The following is a 20,870-nucleotide window of genomic DNA, read 5'->3' as shown; positions in this document are numbered from 1 at the left end:
TCAGATGGTCACAGATTCTCATCTGCCCAACCTTTGTTCCTAACCCATCCCCCCACCACCCTCTCTGGAGATTTCTCACGCTGAAATGGCTTTTAGAGTAATGGAATGTCTGCTGGTGATGCAAGGCGCGTCTAACTGTAGGGACTAGCTCACATCAGCGGGGTGTCCTGACTCTAAGGACACAGAAATCAAGCCAGACATGCAAAGCCATTAAGTCACCAATCTAATTAACTCCCGGGATCAAATGGCACACTCTGACAGATAAATTTCCCCATCTCTCTTTCTTGGGGGAAAAAGAAGCCTCTAACGAAAGCTTCCAAACTTGCAATGTAACGGCAAAGCTTAAGGCCATACACCCACAGGAATTCTCTTTAAGTGCTCTTCTTTCTAGTCTGATTAATTGAACCATTTGTGTCACTCCGGGAAAAAATAAAATATTCCTGAGTGATTTTGGATAATGGGAAGAAAGGTTTCTACAAATTGTGATGAAATTCCTTTGTTCAGTTTATTCTAGATCTACAAAAGAGTACTACATACATACATGTAACATTTAATTAAGATTAAAAGTCAAGCGTTCTTTGTAAAGTCCAATTAAATAGTCCAATTACTAACATTCAGTTAACCAAAAAAATAAGTGGAAAAAAAACGTCTTTGAGTTGGAAGGGACAGTTAAGAAGCCTGTAGCTGAAAAAGAACAAAAAACACTGTGATTATTTTCTGATTACGCTGTCTAAAACGCTACAGATAGAATCTGTGATATATAGTGTCAAAATCAAAGTCATAACCACAAAAGAGGCCATTCCAAAACCACCTCTTTTTTTTTTTACACCAAACCCAATTTTTTGAGATGTTAAAATACAAACAATCATGTGCAATATTGTGACATTTAAGTAAACAACTCTTGCAAAACAAGTGGCCAAAGAATCCATCATTTACGAAGGAAAAGGAAAGGAAACATGCTGTCCATCCCCCAATCCTAAACAATCCATTAAAACCCCAGAGTAAATAAAGAAAGAAAACCCCAGAGTAAATAAAGAAAGAAAATCCTTTGTATTTTTTTTTTCTGAAAAATGCAGTCAAGGTACTTTGTTATTGATCGCCCTGTCCGTTCTAATCAAGTATTTTCTCTCGTCTGATGAGAGCGCAACAATTTACTGTCCTAATTACTGCACTAGCTAATTGCAGACAAGGTCAATTTTTTTCACCCCACAAGGAGTGCAGTGTAATTAATGGATTAAAAAAGCTTGTATGAGCCCCACCATGGTCTCAGGGTTGAATGAGAACAACGTTCCCGCTCCTGAGATAATTACTAAAACCTGTCCCTCTCAGGTCCTTTTAGTAGCCATGCCTTCACCACGCTAGCGTAGCTCGGCACACTTTCCTTGTCTCTGTCTTCCCGGATCTCACCCCTGGGGATTGTGTAGCGTAATGTGCCGTGGATTGTGGGTAGGTGACTGTCACAGCTCATCTGAGACTGTCAGACCAGGCACCACAGGGGAATTGTCTGTATGCGCAGCCTCATTATGAAGACCTGTGTATGTGCTGAATTCGGAAGAAGCTGACCTAGATTGCAGGAAATGTCACTCCATCCTGAACATCTTCGATTTTGTTTTTATTAAAGGTAGCCGGTTTTTATGCACCTGTCGTTGTGAAAATGGATATGCTTACCTGTTGTCTCCTTACAAAAATGCGTAGGTTGGGTTGACTAAAAAGGGAATATTTCTGGGTTTTACCCTTCTTGTAAATCGGCCAGCCGACCCTGGCAAACGTGGTAGTCAAGTGGTAAAGACGTCTGCACTGGTAAGCAGGAGGTTGTTGGTTCGAGTCTCACCCTAGTCAGCTTGTTGCATTCTCTCGCAAACCCTCAGAAAGCTCTGAATAAACAGTATTTATTGTATATCAGGGAAGGGCAAAACCTGACATTAAAACAGACATTTCCTTGATGCAAATGTTCATTTAATAAAAAAAAGTTTAATATTACCTCTTCTTCTGTTTTAGTTGAAAGAAACCTCCGAAAAAGAGAAAAGAAATAAAAACCAATAAGCTATTTTTTTTTAGGATAAAGCTTTTTAGTTTCCTAATCTGTCCTGATTACTAAGTATAAAATCCTAATCTTGAAAGTGCTTTATTTGAAATTCAAATTTGCCAAATGATACCCAGTCCGCATTTCTGATTTCCTTTCAAGTTAAAGCCGTGAATATTCTTTGGTAAGTGACAGCGAGTTGCAGAAAAGACTGTAATCGCAAAAGCCTACAATTTTGGATTCCCCCCCCCCCCCCAACTTTTCATGAATTAGTCAGCGACTCTGGGGTGCACTTTCATGACTTGAATGTCTGCCGATAAATTATTTTTTGTGTGAGTTATGAGTCAGAAGACCTGAGTAAAGATGAAATCTCCCTTCAACTTCTGTGCCGTGAATAATGCATGTCCTGGCATGAATTATTCGCACATATAAGGCAGCCTTTGTGAATGTGCGACATATCAACCAGTCATCAATTATCTTGATAAAAAAGTACATTTGCTTGCCCTGTTATATTTGAGATGCTCCCTCGAAGCTCAAAGTGTGCTGCGAAAGACCGCCTTGAAATGACATTGAGTTGGCGCAGTAGCCGTGAGGTTCATGTTTTTCTCAAATAAAGTCGCATCATGTGTCTTGATAGATGAGACTCGCTGTTGACAGTGACTTGCTGTGAAATGCATCTCGGAACCATGATTAATGAACCGAGTGCGGGGAAAGCCGGTTCTGGTCACACGCATTCTTTCAAGCTTTCGTAGAAAAAAAATTGAAGGAACAAACCGTTCAACTAAACTCAGAGCAAACAGTTTCTGGAATTGTTTGACCAGTAAGACGTTGACTCAAGTTTCCTAGACAAGCCGCGCTCGGTCGGTCAGACACACTGAATTCTGCAGAAGTAGAGAAACGAAGAAGCACGGACCTTTCTTATAACGAGATCACGTTTTGTTTACTGTGCGCCATTGCCGTGTGTATTCAACAGAGTGGCTATATAGGTCAAGGCAAAAAGCCAGAATATGATTGCGTGACAGTACAGAAGGATCAGCCCCAACGCTGGAAAACAAATTTGCTTCTTGCATTTTTTTCTCCCTTTTCCGCTCAATGCGTACATATGTAAATGTACTTAGTGGGATAATGAATCCATACACATTATGTCTGGAATGGTGCAGTGTTTATTACAAAAATGGAAGGAGACCAGACTATTGACAAGGAATATGACCCTTCAATTTAGGGTTCTTCAAAGTTTATGACTGAACTTTCTTGAATGCTGTACTTGTAGAGTGTTGTACTTTCTGTATGAAGTGATCCCATGCGCTCAAGGCACTTGCAACTGTAAGTTCAAATTTGCATGATAATTTTATTCTAAATGTTTTCTTGGTTTGGCAATGAATTACCACAATAACTTCTGAATGTCAAAAAACATTCTCATGATTGTAAAACAAAAAAGTGAAGATCGCATCATCACAAAAACCTAAAAATATACAAAAGTAATAGGCCTAGATGTTTCATCTTTCTAAAGTCTTTCCAGTAATTTCCCGGAGGACAAACATTTTGACATGTTGAAATTACACGTACGTGTATACAACTTTTTTTCATCATAATTTTGTTGAAAAGATACAAATGGAGCAGTCGTGTGTGAAATTACATGCCGTCTGATGTATATCGGGCTCATTTTTGAAATTACAAACCCTGTAGTTGAACACGTGTACATCATGTACACGTAAAGGTCCATCCAATCTTTTAGTTTACCCTTCATTTTGTCAAAAGCCCCTCCCTCCCCCACACCTTAATGGAAGTGTGCAATACAGCGAGGATGATAATCAAGCGAAGTAGGCATCAGCCTGTACTTATAGGAAATGTATACATTTAGGTTGGGTTCACTTCAGGTACATTGTACATGTATCAACATTGATTGCTAGTGGCAAATATAGCAGTGAAAAACTCATTGCAAAAAAAGTAAAAGTTTGTGTTTATGTTAATGATAGCAGTGGTGCTTAATTTCAATGTGTGCAAATGTGCTGCGACTCGCATTCCAAAGTAATGCGCTAAAAAAATGTGTGCGCATTGAACGCGTTAAATTTTGAGTTCTTAATTGCTTTTTCCCTCCAGAATTTGTATAGATAAAATGCATGGAAAGTGCGTTTTGTTTTTGTATTTGTACGAATTTTCTGTGGTTTATCCCAAGTCTGAAAAATAGCTTGACCTGTTTGTGGGTTTGATTGAAAACAACTGCACAAACTTTCCTGTTGAAGAATTTTCCCACGAAGTTTGCGTAAACAAAGGTCTCACGTAGTGCTGAACAAGGTCTGGGATCAACAAAGTTTGTAAAAAAGAATCATTGTATATCCCTCATGTTTTCTATAGGGCATAAAAATCACAGGCTGTCAACCCGGCTTTCATTTCAGAAGGGTACCGGTAGTTCTGGTCAATCCATTAAAATCGGTTCACCTTGCACTGTATCTTAGGAACTACCCAACACAAATAAAGCTTACAATGTCATCATTCACATTCACGATATGATATGCTGTAAACTCAATGACAGGGCATAAAGAAGCCGTTCCTTATTTTAATGGGATTTTTCGGCAGCCAAGCGTTAACCAGGCCAAGGGCATATTCAAAAGTACAGCGTTTGTAGTTCCCTTCATGTAATTGGGGCAGCTGCACTTTTTTCCCTTCGATTTTGTCTTGTGGTTTTTTTTTTTTTGAAAGACTAAAAGACACTGAATGTCACTGAAAGAGCCTGTTCTCTTGTCTCTATACCGGGAGTGTGTCACGGCAGTTTTAAGCAAAGGTTGCGAGTACTTTTGCTCATTAAGGTGTTGCATTTCGCCGTACCCTCTTTTTAAAAATGGTTCACATTGACAGAGGCTTGTCGATTTGACAAAGCAACTATGGCAACCTACCATAAATCACAGGTTCCCTGTCTGTGTCCAAGGTTCCCCTGTGTTTGTATGGCAGAGACTTGTTGGGAACAGTGAAAGCATCAACTTGAGAATGTTCATGTAGACAGTATACATCATAAATACAAGATTAACATTGCAAGTTGGCTTAAAGTTTTGATAAATTTGCTAGAGTCCGATCTTGCTCGGCACATTTTTTTGGCGATTATTAAACCACTGTCCATTCTTATATACCAGCCTTTACAACATACCTACTCCGATTGGTTATTGCGTTTTTATATGTCATTTTGCCTCAAACTCGTATTCTTGGAACTCTTTGCAACATTGCAGGAAGTCACATATCGACTGAGCACACATTGCCATGTTTTGTTTATTTTAATTCCGCATTCTACCGGTACTGCTAACGTGTACTCAACTGATACCTGTATGCAACAGACTGCAAAATAAACTTGTGGAGAATTCAACCATCCAATCGGCAAATGGAGTTATCAGAAAGACACGGTGCATAAACCAGAGGTCAGTTTTGCTGATCGGCCACAGGTGTAACTCGGTATCCATGCTTAGTTGGTTCCCTGCTATTTTATGCACCAGTGCAGTGAGGTCTGCCCTCCCCAATGTGAAGTGACATCACATACATGTGTACATGTACTAGTACATGTGTACTGTTCAAACTGCATATTATTGCATCTGGATACATGTAGCATGCCAAAATATAATAAGTAGCTTAAAATTGAAACGCTTATATTCCTGCATAACTCAGTTCTAAGTTCTCCCTCTTAACACAAAATAAAAAAAAGGTCCAACATAATTTTCACATTTAAATTTTTCAAGATTCAAAATAACGTTGAGTACAGTGGCTCAATTAGAACATTGTTTGTACTTAATTAATTTAAATTAGAACAAAGGTGACAAAGTTCCTCATAATGAAACAAAGTCTGTGATCACTAATACGGACTCTGTTTCTTTATCATAAATTTCATTTTAGCATGTTCCATTTCCGTTTGCAATAGTCGTTTCTGATTCTTATTTCTCACGATGGATTCAAAAGGCAGAGACATGGCACAGTTCCCCCCCCCCCCCCCAACATGATCTGTCATTACAGTCAAGGCTGTTCTACATCTTCCCGGCCATTCGCCACTGCAAGGTTAGCTTTATGAATACATGCATGTACATGTACAATTCAGAATCAGATTCTGTTTCTGTCGTCGCAAATGAATCAATGGTCTAGGATGAAGTCGATTGCTCTAGGGGGTCTCGGCACATCCATTCCATTTTCCAACTATCGGGGGAGCAATGTACATGTACACATGGACATCCATAATGGATCTCAGGCCGAACGATTTTCCATTTCAAGAAATTTTAATTTCTCTTTTTATTGGTGTTACTTCTAACTTTGACTTCAACCACATGCTGTAGCAGATTTAAGAAATTTGCATCACATTTCATCGTGTTATCACAATGTTCACTTAAAACAGAAGAAAAAAAATAATTTCAAAACAATTCGGCTACAGAATTGTAAAGTGCAACATCTCATAAATTGTTTGGGGGAAAAGAATTTTTCCAATTTTGTGTATGTAGTGGTTTCTGTACAAAGGTGAGTGCTTTCATACATTTCCATTTGCATGTCAGACATAAATCTTTTATCCTATCAAAACAAAGTTTGATGTGTAAAAAAGTGCAAGTACAGGAAATGATTGCTCTTACGATAAGAGTACAGACTTGTTTCTTGTTAGCTACATGTATATCCTAATTGTTCTTGCGCCACATCCAAACATGCTACTGGCTATAAGCACTGACTAAATTCTGAAACACTGTTCATAAGCTTGTTCCCTTTCGTCATTTTTCCTACAATGGAAACCAAAACTTCAGATTTTTGTTATAAATTCAATCAACTTTTCATGTGCTACTGCTTTAGTTTAGTTAAATCTGTGGTACAACTTTTCACTTTCCAAACGTGCCCATGGTGCTTGATTCAATTTGCAAAAAGGGAGGGAAAATAGAAAGAAATAAATTTAACAAAAAATGTATTGGTCGCATTTTAAAATCAGGGAGCTGTTTTTATTAAAAAGTTGCTGGGTATTAAAAAGTGCATTATGGCAGAATTGTGTTGTTTCTGTAAGGCTGAAAAAAAATGAGGGTACTTTGGCAGGTTAAATCAAGTTCAAGGACGTCATATTTACTTGTGTAGACAGCATTCGTTTACCTGCTGTTTTTGGATGCATGACTGATCCCTTGGTCACGCAATGCAAAGTCAAAACCCTGGAATAGCATGATGTATCCCTGAGCTAACTTGGGAAATTTGTGGTAATTTAATTTTTGGTAATTTGGGGTTCGGGAAATGAGAGTCTTCCCAGTGGGAAAAAGATGGAAAATGTCCTCCTACCGATCAAGTTAAACAATTTCCTTCCCTCCACTAAAAAGAAATCGTCTGTGATGACAAATTGTATAATTTTACAGAAGAGACCTAAAAATGAGTCACATTGGGTTAAATCTTTGTTAAGTTTTGGCTTAAAAGAGTATTAAGTAAGCCTGTCTCGACAGACTTCGACAAATCATGTCTAATATTTTTATCAATTAAATAACCTTTGAATTGAAACATTAAGATCAAGCTTTCTTTATGTGTTTTTTTCAAGCTGTGTAAACTCAAAGATCTTAACCCCTAACCCACATATGTCTCACCTAAAAGAACCTGTCATATCGTCAATGTTCTTGAAAAATGATAATTGCGACATATCAAGGCTTCTGCAGACCAGCTCTCCATTACGACACAAGCTGTAAGTTAAAAATACTTCCCCAAGTAGAGCTTCTTTATTCAGAGATAAAGATTCAAGTAGCGCCGTCTTGTAGGCTTCAATCGATGAGCGGTATTGAAAGGCTGATTTTTCTAATAGCTCAGTGATGTCTTTTGTACCCTGATTATCATTTCCATTCACATCTCAATGTCGTTCAGTCTGTCCCTCACTCAAGCAACCGTCCTGCCTCCCCCTGCAGCATCCTTTCTTCGCCGGGGCATAATTAAATAGTCAAAAGTTCCCCCTACTGCTAACCTTGTTTGCCGGACGACATTTTTTCCCGCGGCCATTCATGAGCACTTTACGACCCGGCTAGTACAGTACAATTGAACTGTTTTTCTGCATTTCATTTTTTTTTTCGCCGCATGTGAATGCATAGTCCCACGTCAAGGTTGCCTTTCTGTCTGTTTTGCATGAAAGGTTTCCTGAGAATTTCTGTAATGGGACACAAATCGGCGGCATCTCTTTCAAATCAGATTAATTTGATTTAAATTTTAAAAAAGTTTAACACTGTGCTTCCGCCATTTCCCATTAAGCCACCAAGATCCCACTTAAAAATCAATCTAAAAAAACGGAAGCAAAATTCTTCTTTTTTCCCTAGACAAACCAGCATTTAATAAGAAAAACAAATGTAGAATAAAGAGTGCATTTTCTTTTGAAATGGCAAGTATTTGTGTTCTCATTCCCATGTGATAAATCGCATTTGACCGAACGCATTAAAAACTGACGGTATTTCCGTCACGGTGCCATTGTCATCCGCTGTTTTCACTTAAAATTCAAACATTTTTGATTGCCTCTTTTTAGTCAATAAAACTGGAATCCAAAAATGCGAGTCCCATAACTCTACTTACAGTAAGCGATGAAGCTATGCTAACTCTATCAGAATATTCTTTGTTAACTGTAAAAAGATTCCCAATGTTAGCAAGAAATTTTGGATTATGTGTCGACATTCTGATTATGTGCTTACAGGGTAAGCACAGAATATCTGTTCGAGCACTGTAAGTACAGGATGGTGATTCTACACGCATACTGTGATTAGCAGAACCTTGTTCATAATGTAAGCCCGTCTCCTGCGATGATTACCAATGCAGTTTCTGTCTCCCACTCCCGGCCAAATTCAAACTGTCCGTCCCTCTCCGCTCTTTGAGTTGATTCCATCCTGTCCTGGACCTCTTAGCCAGAGGGTCCACGTAACGAGTCCCAAATAGCACATTTGCCATTTCTAATCTGCATATCACAAGCGTGACACATCTTCGCAGGTTTGCCTGCCTCCCCTACCCCCCCCCCCTCCTTCCCTGCTGCTAGGTATGTTTTCACTCCGTCCCTCAGTTGAGCCACATTATTAGATTCCCTGGATGGTTCTTAGCCAGCAGATCTGCGTAAGACACAAGAAAGAAAAAGCGTCGCTGGAATATTGGGCCGACCCCCAAGGAAGGATTTTATCATTGGAAACAGAATATTACTAAATTGTCCTGGAATGGCAAAGCGCACGCTTGAGATGTTTTGGATGTACATGTACAAGTAAATGCTTGTTGTGGATTAAAATGTAAAAATGGAATAAATTTACTGTAAATGTAATTTTTGCATCAATGAGGTGATTTTCGAAATCCCTGTTCTAGTCATTAAATGCACATATGATATAGAGAATATAGACGAACATTCAAAGAATTGCGTTATAATGTAAAGCAGTGAGGAAAACATGGATAATGTCACATCTCACCAATAGAGGGCAGCCTTCAAATATTTAGGTCATTTATAGTCATACATACATACATCAATGAATACAATGTTCTGCACTGAGTGCTCATTATACACGTACACTGACTAACAAAATATCTATGAAGCATATTGCATACAGCTCTATAGGTATTGTAAGCATGTGTTATACATGTACATTGCAACTTGGCACAGTAGCACCTTTGTACATATATGTCCCCCAAATACATCACTGCCTTCTAATAGGCACAACATTGAAATTACAGTAAGTGTATGTGACAGTTTTATGCCCGCTTGGAATTAGAGTTTTAAGCAGAATAGTGTGTCCCAAAACCTTTGGATGTTTCATGACAAATTTTTCTATCACCCTAACCCGACATCACATTAATTTGTGAAGTATTTAAAAAATGAAATTTCTGATGGGCTGTAATACGACACAGAGAGATTTGTGACAACATGAGTAGAAATATCATTAATATTGACAATTAAATGTTGAACTGCGGCAAGAATTGAAATGTCATAAAACAGTGTAACTGCTCCTTCTTAAAATAACTGACCCTTTTTTTTTAGAAAGACTGTGAAACCTTGTCACCATTGTTTCTATAATTTACAGATGTTTGCAAAAGTTGATAAACAAGTTCTATTCTCACCCTAGAAATTCCTTTTTTTTTTTAATTTATTATTATTTTTTTTAGTGCAGATGTCTTTAAGGCTCACCCATTTTCGGTTCGTTCCTAACGTGCGAGTCCCGCTTTTAATTGACAGCCTACCGTTTGGGAGGATTTACGGGGGTGACGCAAATGTGACACTTTGCCAATTACCAGGGCCGTTCATGCACAATGTCTTGTCGGGTTGTCGTGGCAACCTGGAGAGTGCTTGGCATTGTCTCTTTGACCATTTGAGGTCAGTGTGTTGCTGGGGGGACGGCTTAAAGTCGCCTTGCGTGGCATTTCACACTAGAATGAATTTTTGTGCAAATATCCGTGGCATCTTATTGTATTAAAAATAGCGGGACACCCATTTCATCTGAAAAATTAATTCCCCCCCCCCACAAGTTACATGTAAAATACTCATACTTATCCTGACACATCAGGGTGTGACAGCTTAATACCTCGACAGTTCATTCATGGTGCATGTCCTATTTCTTTAACTTGAAATGTTTCTTAAGTGTAGACTTGTGTTTCATACTATACATATTTTATACTTCCCCCTTTTGCAACTTTTTTCTTCTGTAACTCTGAATTCAACAGAGTTTTTCTCTCAGTCGTAGTTCTGTGAAGCAACATTTTTTTTTAAATCTTCCAACAACAAAACTGTTCCAATACCTTCGGATTTCATTGAATCATTTTTGGACTCCCTGTCAACAAATTATTCTCGGTTTTTTTTCACGGCAATCTTCTGAGACTGTCTGAAATGTCAATGCCAGGGATATAAATAGGCCAAAACCCCTAGGACAAAACCCCTAGGGTCCCCCCCCCCCCCTCTCTCTCTCTCTTTCTTTTGAGTCCAGGTCTTATGACTTTAAATTCTAATGGCTTCCCCCACCCTGTCTGTCGCTCTCCGTGGGGACCCTGAAAATAAAATCAAGTCTTCACAAAATCCTGACGGAAAGGCAACCCAATCTTAGCAAATGAAGTCATCTTAAATGTCAAGTATCAATCAAATATGAACACGCAGACTCTGGTCTGCATGTCGGTATCACACGTGTCAAATTGACATCAATTTTATTCGTCTGCTCAGTTTGAATTTTCACATTCCTAGTTCCAATTTCACGGATCCGCCCAACATAAACAAAAATTGATTAAAAAATTTGTTGGTAAGCACAAGGTAGTTGGGTACCAGTCGCAAGCAGCATACAAACTGTGACATTTTGGACGGTAACCTGCTTGTGCTAAGCCAATGTTTTCTGTGCTTAGTACATTTCCGTGCTTTGGAGTTCCATAAAATTGGCCCATGCATGGTGTTTTTATTCATACCGGTAGATGTACCATATTTGAGGAATTTTGTGGGTACAAACATTTTAAGTGTTTCTCAAATGGTCTCTGTAAATATACAAGTATAACTATAAGGTCAAGTGCACTACTCAAGTACTCTTCATAGTATTTCTCCAGCCCTAAGTGAAAGATAAATTACAAACAATAAATAGATAGATACTGGTACATTGAATATGCATGCATTTAATGAACATGTCAGCATTTAGTCAAAGATTTCCAAAGACGTGTTTTGACAAGTGGTCACACAGACAGAATTTTCATAAAGGTGATTTGATCGTCATCCGATCAAAGTAATAAGCATGTACACTGAGTCTTCAATCAATCTTCAATTCCCAGCCCTGGCAAATGCTTTGAGGAGGTCCAACGCTGAGTGAGACAATTAAGTGCAACAGTGCCCTCTGTTGCTGAAATCTGGAGAGGACTTGCTGATATTTTTTTGCCCCAGTTTTTTTCTCACCCAATGTTTTTTTTTCTCAATTTTTTTTCTTTTCTTTTCTTTTCTATAGGGAAGAAATCCCCTCGAAGCTCGGGATGGGATCAAATGCAATCAGATGACGGTGAGTTTGTTTGTTGGTCCGTCATTAGTGTGTTTGTTGGTTTCATCGCTGGTTGTTTGTTTTTGGAATGTTGTGTTTTTGTGTTGGTTTTGAATTGTTCTGGCTGTCTTTTTGTTGGTTGCAGGTTCAAGTCCCACTGTGGTTGATTTTCATTGTTCATTAAACTTGAGTAAAGTTAATTATCCATGATAAAGTTAGTTTCCCTCATGATAAAGTGTTAAAGTAAAAAGATCCAATAAAACCAAGCCTTGAAAAGTTAATTAAGATCATTCCTCGCTCTATCTGGCCTTGGTGCTTCCTGAAATATTCTCATGACGTTTTTGTTTTGTTTAACTAAAGTGGTGTTTACCAAGGTTCTCTTTTGCAAGAGATGAACATGTAAGGAATGCCTTTGTTGCAGGCTTTAATTCTGGCGTCAAATTCCCAATTCTGTTACTACTCTGAAAGAAAGAAGGAAATGCGCCTAGCTAATAGAAACCAGATTGTAACATTTGAACCCGAACTGAAACTTTGGCCGTGAACAACAAGCATGGAGATCCAAGAGAGTTCTTTGAAATGGCCTACGTTGTGTAATTCAATCCTGGAAAAGTCAGAGTCATGTCACACATCCGCATGAACATACAATGATCATTACGTGTAAGCCCCACGTGTCAAGACTGTCAAGTGAATCCTGCTGAACGTTCACGTACGCACTTCCAGATCCGCCTTTGTGGAACCCACGCCAACTCAGTCAAGCCTTGTTGTTGTTTTTGTTTGCTGTTTTGTTTTTTTGCCGTTAAGTGGCAACCATGTGGAAGTTAGGTTCATTTAGAAGGTATCGGTAAACTGGCTCACCGCTTGGAGTCGTAGTTTAGCGGGAAGGTTTCGGGGAGGGGAGGGATCAGTGGAGGGGTCAAGTAAGGGTCACATGACTTCCTGCAGCTGGTGGACTGTTGACGTCTTGACCTCATAACGAAGTCAGTTGTGGGTCGGGGCCAGGCAGGAATTGCTGACATGCCAGCAATAGGGATTGACAGCACCGCATGCTAGTTTGTAATGCAAGGGCCTCTGAGTACAAAAATGTAGGGGGGGGGGGCTGAAAACATGGACTACAGTAGATGTGACAGTTGGGCGGAAAAAACGCAAATGTCGGTGCAGGAGTATTATGTCTTTATGTCGTTAGAATCTTAGAACGAGCTTGAGAGGGAAAAGAAATGTGTGGAAACCATTTTGTGACTGTGGCAGTTGAGACTGTCTCTATATTTCTAGGAAGAGATGAATTTGATCAGTTCACCTTTGTCAATATGAAACTTGGTAGTTCACAGTTGTTTCATTGTTTCTACTGGAGTGTATTTGTTTGGATCGTGTTATCGTAATAAGAAAAAAAGTCTCATATGTGTTGGTTCCGTTCTATGAATTTTAATCATCACTAGGCAAAATAATATTTGTTTTCCATGTTTTGTATTGCATTTGCAACCAGTACTTGAATTATTAAACTGTTTCATTTTCTTCAAGTTTAATTTATATTCCAAAAACAAGGAGAGAGACACTACATGTTATTCTGTCTTATAAGTTCTTAATGTTTTCTGATGGCAAAATTGACCAGTATAGATTTCATGGACATTTTTATTATTGGACATTTTGGGGAGACATTAATTTTGTGTTGTCAACAGAGGGCGCCTTTCACATATTTGCTCATTACAGGGCTCAGTTGTCCATGAAGAAATTTGTTTGCAATGCCTGCAACTTCTCCTAAAGAGCAGAGTAAACATTCTTTGTTCCATTTTCAAAGGAATTTTTTTTTTCTGACCCACTGCTGGGATATTAGGCAAAGGTTTGTGATATAATAGGGTACAGCATCTGCATAATTGACACGAATTGGGGCAAGCTGCTTGGAGACTTGGGCTGGGGTCAACGACCGGTTGGGTATTGCCCTCAAATCTAAGAACACTGGCTGATGTCACAACATTTAGCACAACTCTCCATTACACTCTCCTCTGGTATGTGTTGGTGGCGCTTGTCATTGGACCCTGCCCACCCCTATTTTGCGGTTTTGGGATAGGGGCCATGACCTTGACCTCTATTGTTTTGTGCTGCTAATCGGGTCGCTGCATTGGCAGCTGAAGGGGTGGTGGCCTTGTCTCGCCGGAAGGGGCTGCCTTGGAGTGAGATCACTCCGGTTACAAGATGTGGGAATATTGCATTCCTCGACGAAATCTATATGGGTTGATTTTGATTCAATATTTGCCACCTGGCTAAAAAGGACAGGTGACCCAGGAATCCCACTTTATATTGACAGCAGGTTGGTAAGGCTACTTCGAAGTCCTAATCTAGATCAAAATATGAAAATGTGGGTCTACAGTGGTTTTTTATTTTAGGAGAAAACTAACTTTTCAGAACTAGGTTTTCTTATCTTTGGTTTTCTTTATATTGATTACCGCTGGGTGAGTAATTTTTCATCCACGCCAGTACTCGTCCTGGCATGAGAAGAAGCAGTTTAGGGTTTAGGGTTAATACGTCCCCTGCAAACAGGGAATCACTCCCTCCACCTCTCTCCCTGGGATTCCATTCATCCCCCTCCAAAAAAAATTCAAGTAAATGACGCAAAATGTCGCACAGTAAGGATTACTTAATGCTGACGAATGTGGTAAGACTTGCATGCTATTTGCTTGTAGTTACTTCCCGTCATTCTAAGGTACCGGAATATGTAATTTTCCTGCTTTTATGGGAATTCGGTTAACTATTCGCAAGTACTTGACTACCGCGAGCACTTTAGTACAAAAATCCACTACTCGCCCAGGCCTAATATTGATAGTGGGTTGAAATGCAACTTAGAAGTCATAATCTAGATAAATATGTGAAAACTGGAGGCTCAGTTTTTTTAAAGGAGAAAACCAACTATTGAAGACTAGGTTCGGAGGAAATCTTGGTGAAGTTTTTTCAGAAATTTCAAAATATTGAAGAAATTAGTTGGTGAATTTTTTTTTTAATTCGTGAAATAGGTCACATATTGGAAAAGCTTCAGACTCTAGTCACACGTTTTTCTAACCCAGAAATTTACCCTTTTAAATAACAAGTCAAGGTCTAAAATTTGTAATATCAGCTTATCTGTTTTTCCTGCAACATCATGGCATATTTCAGAGTTGGCGACACCTTGTTTAAGTTCTGAATAAAATACAATCCATTTCCTTGCAAAAGCACATTATTGAATTAATTCAGAGTTTCGCAGGGACGTTCCTGTTTTATGATTGCTATAGGTTAACAACTTTGCGGGCGTCGCTTAATTTTTAGATAAAATTTTAAAAAGTCTGAGAATTATCTAGAAATTGATTCATTTGTTTCACGTAAGGTTGTTGAAAAATCTGAACATTACATACATGTACTTATGTAGAAATGTATGAATTCATTTGTTTCAATTCACTTCAGTAGAATCCTTTCCTTTTGTCAATAGAGGGCAGTATCCAGTCTTATTGGATGTTGAAGGTACATGTGACATATTGATGATTTTTTGGTTTTGTTTTTTACGATTTTTACCTCAAAACTGTCTGAAATTTATCAGTTTTCTCATTCTCAAAATGATTTTGTCTTCACAATTTTAACTGGAGCTACAGTTTTAAAACAAGTGTTTTTTTCAGTGTAGTCTAAAAAGAAGTACATTTTCCAATCGCCACCAACAGTGCATAGAGGGATTAAATAAATATAAATCCAATACGCACATGGATTAAATAAATAGAAGTCCCAACAGTTGATTCATTAGTCGGTATGTATGCGCATGTAACTGGGTCAGTAAGGCAATTCTTTCAGCTTCTTGAGCATGATTTAGAATCATGTATGCTGGGGCTACCCCCCTGAGGCAGGCTGGGTCGTATTACCCTCGCTCTCTTTTGCCTTCCCGTCGACCTGACCCCTTGTTGTTTTCTCAACCAATCGGGGGCAACCTGACACCTCTCCCCCCCTGCGGCGAGAATGGTATGACCTTTTGAATGCAATGAAAGTGAACGAGGGGGGGAGGGCCTGCGTGAATCGTTTAGGATCGTATGTCAATTAAATGTCAAGTTATGGTTATTGATAAAAATCGATTGGCGTGATTGCATTGAATGTTAGTTTTTCCCCCGCTTTGTGTTATGGGGCTAAGATGTCGTTGGCTCCGTCTCACCCCTGACACCCCTGCTTGGGAAAATGGAACAGTCTTAATCAGGTTAATTTGGATGATGATTTAACTGATGATTTTTAAGTTCACACCAGAAAATTACAACTGAAAGTAAATTATTCAGCAGTTTAATCGACTTTTGATATCAATCTGTGTTGTAATTGTTGTTCCTTTATCGATGAACTTGATTTAGCCGAGTCAAATGCCTCCCCTCGGAAAAAATGGACGAACCTCGGGAAGAAGTGAGCTGGATCTGAAATGTTACCTACCCGTCGTGCAAATGGAGCAGCCCATAACTATCAACTTTTTTTCTCATATAGGTCCTAGTCTGCTCGAAGGGATTCTGGCTGTTTGCAATATGTGTGCGGGTTTGTGTATGTGTGTGTTGTTGGTTGGTAGTCCCGCGTGCCATGTGTAGCATTCAGTACTTTTTTCCGCTACGAGTGAACGCGGGCACAAAATGTATCCAATACCTTTGAACATGCGTGTATGGACCTGATCAACCGTAGCCAATACTACAAATCCCAAACGACGAATAGAAATCTGTTTGCATCTTTTGCCGTACATGAGCCTGTTTGGAAATAACTTTGGATGAATCAATGCTCGGAGCCCGTACGCCAGTCGTTTGGGGAGGCATGCGGAATTGTGTACAGCTGAGATGTCATCAACAGACTCATTCTGAGAGATGTGTCTCATCCATGCTTGGATCCCAAGAGACGGGGAAAAGGAGGCATAGAATATCAAGTGAATTTTGAGGCAGGATGGATCTGTTGGAAATAGGAAACTGGTGATGTAACAGACTGGTCTTCATTTTCCCTACTTCGATTTCTCACTCTCTTGATATGAAGTTGGGCATCACCATCAGAGAGAACCAACCTGCAACCTTCATAGCGGTCACAGCAACCTCAATAATTGTCACTCAGCTGGTGCTCTGTTTCTCTAGGGCGTTCCCAGACCCGAGATTGGCCTGGTGCTAGGCATTATTAGACCCTCACACCTCTGTGACACTCGGGGGCTTGGATCTGCACAGGTGACGGCAAGATGGGTCAGCAGGCAAACTCCAGAATTACCGGTACGGGTACGTATCCGACTCGTTTAATAAATAAAAATGCTAACTTCAGACACGTACTGGAGGAAACACACATGTTGCATCTATGGCAATTCTTGTTCTGGGCGCATGTAAAGTCACATTTATTAAAACCTTAATCCATGTTCTTTAAATATTTTAAAGACAATTAAAGGAGTCGTAATAAGTCTGTGGCACAATTTATTTATTAATTTTTTTTTTTTGAAAATCATGAAAATCAGTTATTCGGTTTCTCAGTTTTACACTGTTTTACTGTAGTTGCCAAGAAACAGGACTTGGTGGTTTTTAAACCTTGATTTATTGAAATATATTTCTGGGCTCAATAAAGGTAATTCTAGGATTGAAATGTCACGATCTGTAACTTATGCAAACGTGTCATGTCTGTTGCATATATTTTCTAATTTTTGATCTGGGTAGAAATGTTCAACCTTTGTCCTCTACCTGATGGTTTGTATTAAACTGTGGAGAAAGTACATGTACCACTCCCAGATTAAACCTATTTAAAAAAAAAAAATTATAAAAAAATCACAAATTCAAATTTAAATTATGGTTATGTGAACCAAAAATCTTTAAGTAATGCCATGACAGAACAAAAGATAAGAGTGTGTAGGAAATTCATGTTGGACAGTAGCAATATGAATTATGCATATGAAGTATATTTTCATCTGTAGCAGTTCTCAGAAGTTACCCACCAAAATCATCCCAAAATATCTGTGAAGAAGACATAAATATATTGGTGACAATTAGCCTAAACCTCTTTACATATCACACATCTTTTTGTCTATTACCAGTCTAAGCATGTGCAATAAGATCTCTTCTACAAAATTGAAATGACACTATAAACCTATCAGTCCCTGTATCGCCCAAAACTACCCTGCCATTTACTCCCTATACTTCCCCAAACCTCCTCAGTGCTTTTGTAAGTTTTGTGGATTCATTGAGGGGTAAATACAGTGTAATACAGTGTAATACAATGTAATACAATGTAACACAATGTAATACAATTGCTTCAATCTTGTCTGGTCCTTTTGGTGCACAGTGGTCTAATTTTGAAATAAGAACAAGCGCTTGTAAAACTATGGTTCCAAAACTCTAGCAAACTATACCAAATATATGTTTTCAGCAATGGTTGCTTATACTGAAATGCGAAGGAATTTTTTGTCTCTTCATTCAATTGTTTAAGTACATATATCACAAAAAGGAATTACATGTATTATTTATCTCTTTGGTATGGGGAACAAGCTAAAGATTATACATGTATTCTTTCAGTCCGCATTGTCACAGCCCGAAAATCTCAAAAGAAACTTGTAAAGAACCACATTTCTGTATTACTGTAGAGATCATACTGCGACCTATTTTTTGTCTCTCTGCCTCAACTGCACGATATGCACATTTCTACGAATGTCACCTCCATTTTTCAATCAGCTTTACAAATCTGAATTCTAATTCCCGTATTTCCTCATACATTTATTCATAAACAGGTACTTGTCTGAATCTGGCGTTGGCAGTATTTTCTTTAAGTAATTCCCAGTTGCCTTTGTAGTCCGCCGCGACAGATGCTGTCCCAACTCCGTCAGTTCTGAGGCTATTGAAACAAAAATTACCCAATTATGAACTCGCCCTATCAAAAACTCTCACCAATTTGGGGTGGAAAATTCAATCATGACACTTATGTCAGAGAACATCAAAGCGAGCAGTGGTGGCCGGCGCTGTTATTTCTTTATTTCTCCATTGGTCTTTTCCCCCCCACTAAATTGTGAAATTGGCCACGGTGATTAGCAGAGAAACAAATTTACAACCCCCTTCCTTTCAGAAGTGACCCAGTTCTGAGAAGGGTCGGCTCTCTAAGGAATTCTGGCCCTGTCTACCGAGACTCTACGGTAAATCTAAGACTTCCATCGGAGGGCTTGCTGGTGTGACGTCTGTGGTCCCGTGTCTGACCTCACATCGGGACTGTTTGGTTTAATGCTTTGGGATCACAACAATGGTGCAAAGCACCAGACTATACCGGAGTGGTTTGTTGTGTTTAGGGAACAAATAAGTCGAATGGACGGTTTGGACTGGTAACTTGAGAAACTATTAGATCAAGAACACCATACACCTCCTCTCAATACAAATAAATAGTGTAAGAAACTTTGCAAACTGAGATTGTGTAAAATATTTCATTAGCCACCAAAATATAAACAAGTCTGATACTTCTCTAAGTTTTGAATTTAGGAAAAACTGAACAGGAAAATCATTTGAGTTGAATCATTGAAATTCTGTGAATTTATCTGTTTAGATATTAGACTTATTTGGCAGTTTTAGACAACATTTGGTTGCTGTACAGAGCTTTCCCGTGTGCATTTATCAAGTGTATCGCACACACAGTGGATTTTTTTTCTACCCAAGTTTTCCTCTCCTTTTCAGGCTGGAAAATTCAATCTCTGTTATTGGTTGTCGCAGTCTAATTTGACCTCACGGCTATCCACCCTAAACTCAACAAGCGTTAGGCTTCTCTCTCCCTCTCAATATACAAGCCACATTCACTACATTACCCTCAATACTGTACTCCCTGTGTATGGACCTACGTCAAAACTGACCCGCTGGCGACCCCACGCCTTGTGTAGAATTCGACCTCTGACCTCCTGCTGATATGCAAATCAGTCTGCTGGATGTTGTTGGCGGGCTGCCTGAGGCACAGGTCTAGATTTTTTGTCCCTTTTTTTTTTTTTTTACCTTTTTTGTTCCGTTTTAAAAGGTTTTTTTCTCGCCTTCGTCCATAGCGTGCCATGATGTTTGTCTAGATTGGTCGATCGGACTAGTGTGTTACTAGGTTAGCTGGCTTAGTGAATAGCCAGACAGGGCTTTGTGTGGTGAGAAGGGCAGCAACCCAAAAGAAAACATCAGCGATTCTCCTCCGTTATCCCCGCTAGTCCGTGGAGTTTTCAGGCCTACACTTCTCCTCTGGGTATTGCTGTTTACTGTGCCAACATTTTTCGTGAAAGAAATTTTCTTTCTTTCCCGGACTACCTCTTTTTGGCGTAGCTTGGTCTGTAGACACGTTTGATTAGTGCTCGGAGTGAAGTTTTTTTATTCCGGAGTGGACATTCTTAGAGGAGAATTAACACATTTTAGAGCAGGAAAACAGAGCTCCAACACTTCCTGATCATATTTTTCCTTAGGTTTTTTTAAGAGTTCCATTTTTTCAGGAGAAAAACAAAGGGGAAAGTGCTTTTTAAGTTTATTTTGATCCCACACATAAAATGCACTTTTGTGCTGCGATGCACAATGGTTTTCTTTACATCGAAAGTCTGTGTCTTACATTTTTTGCTCCCTTTACATTGTAACAAGTATTCAAAATTGAGATTATAACCTGAGAACATTTTAAGGGGAAAAAAGAGTACTATTGGTCATTTGTTATTTTTTTTTATGAAGTTATTCGGCATGAAACTGAAACGGTAATGGTTTGGACTCCTTTGTGGAAATTTGGAATAAAAATTTACTGAGCAGTAATTCTTTGCCTTAAAAACAATTGAGGGAAAAGAACCAGTTGAGTCTTTAACAAATATATTAAAAATTAAACTGGACTTGAATTTGGGCAATGATTGAAAAACAGTATTAATAAAACACAACAACTGGAGGCTGTTGTGCATGTAATTGATGTATGCATGTGTTTCGGCCTCCCGGTTTGTAATTCAC

General features: G+C 39.0%; 1 protein-coding gene across 2 annotated transcripts in view; it reads left to right on the top strand.

Moving 5' to 3' along the window:
* Nucleotides 1-20,870, top strand: part of LOC119722881 (oxysterols receptor LXR-alpha-like) — a 59,549-nt gene that overhangs the window by 12,287 nt on the left and 26,392 nt on the right. Inside the window, exon 2 of one of the 2 annotated variants that reach the window (XM_038193278.1) lies at nucleotides 11,923-11,973. In XM_038193278.1, the coding sequence (XP_038049206.1) occupies nucleotides 11,923-11,973 (51 nt within the window). Of the gene's footprint in view, nucleotides 1-11,922; nucleotides 11,974-16,762; nucleotides 17,181-20,870 lie in introns of those variants that run through there. The other variant, XM_038193281.1, reaches the window with a different exon arrangement.

The sequence above is a fragment of the Patiria miniata genome, unplaced genomic scaffold (assembly GCF_015706575.1).
Source record: "Patiria miniata isolate m_02_andy unplaced genomic scaffold, ASM1570657v1 HiC_scaffold_16, whole genome shotgun sequence".
Classification (NCBI taxonomy): Eukaryota; Metazoa; Echinodermata; class Asteroidea; order Valvatida; family Asterinidae; genus Patiria; species Patiria miniata.
The sequence above is the reverse complement of the archived record's forward strand: the minus strand, read 5'-3'. Positions and strand labels throughout refer to the sequence as shown.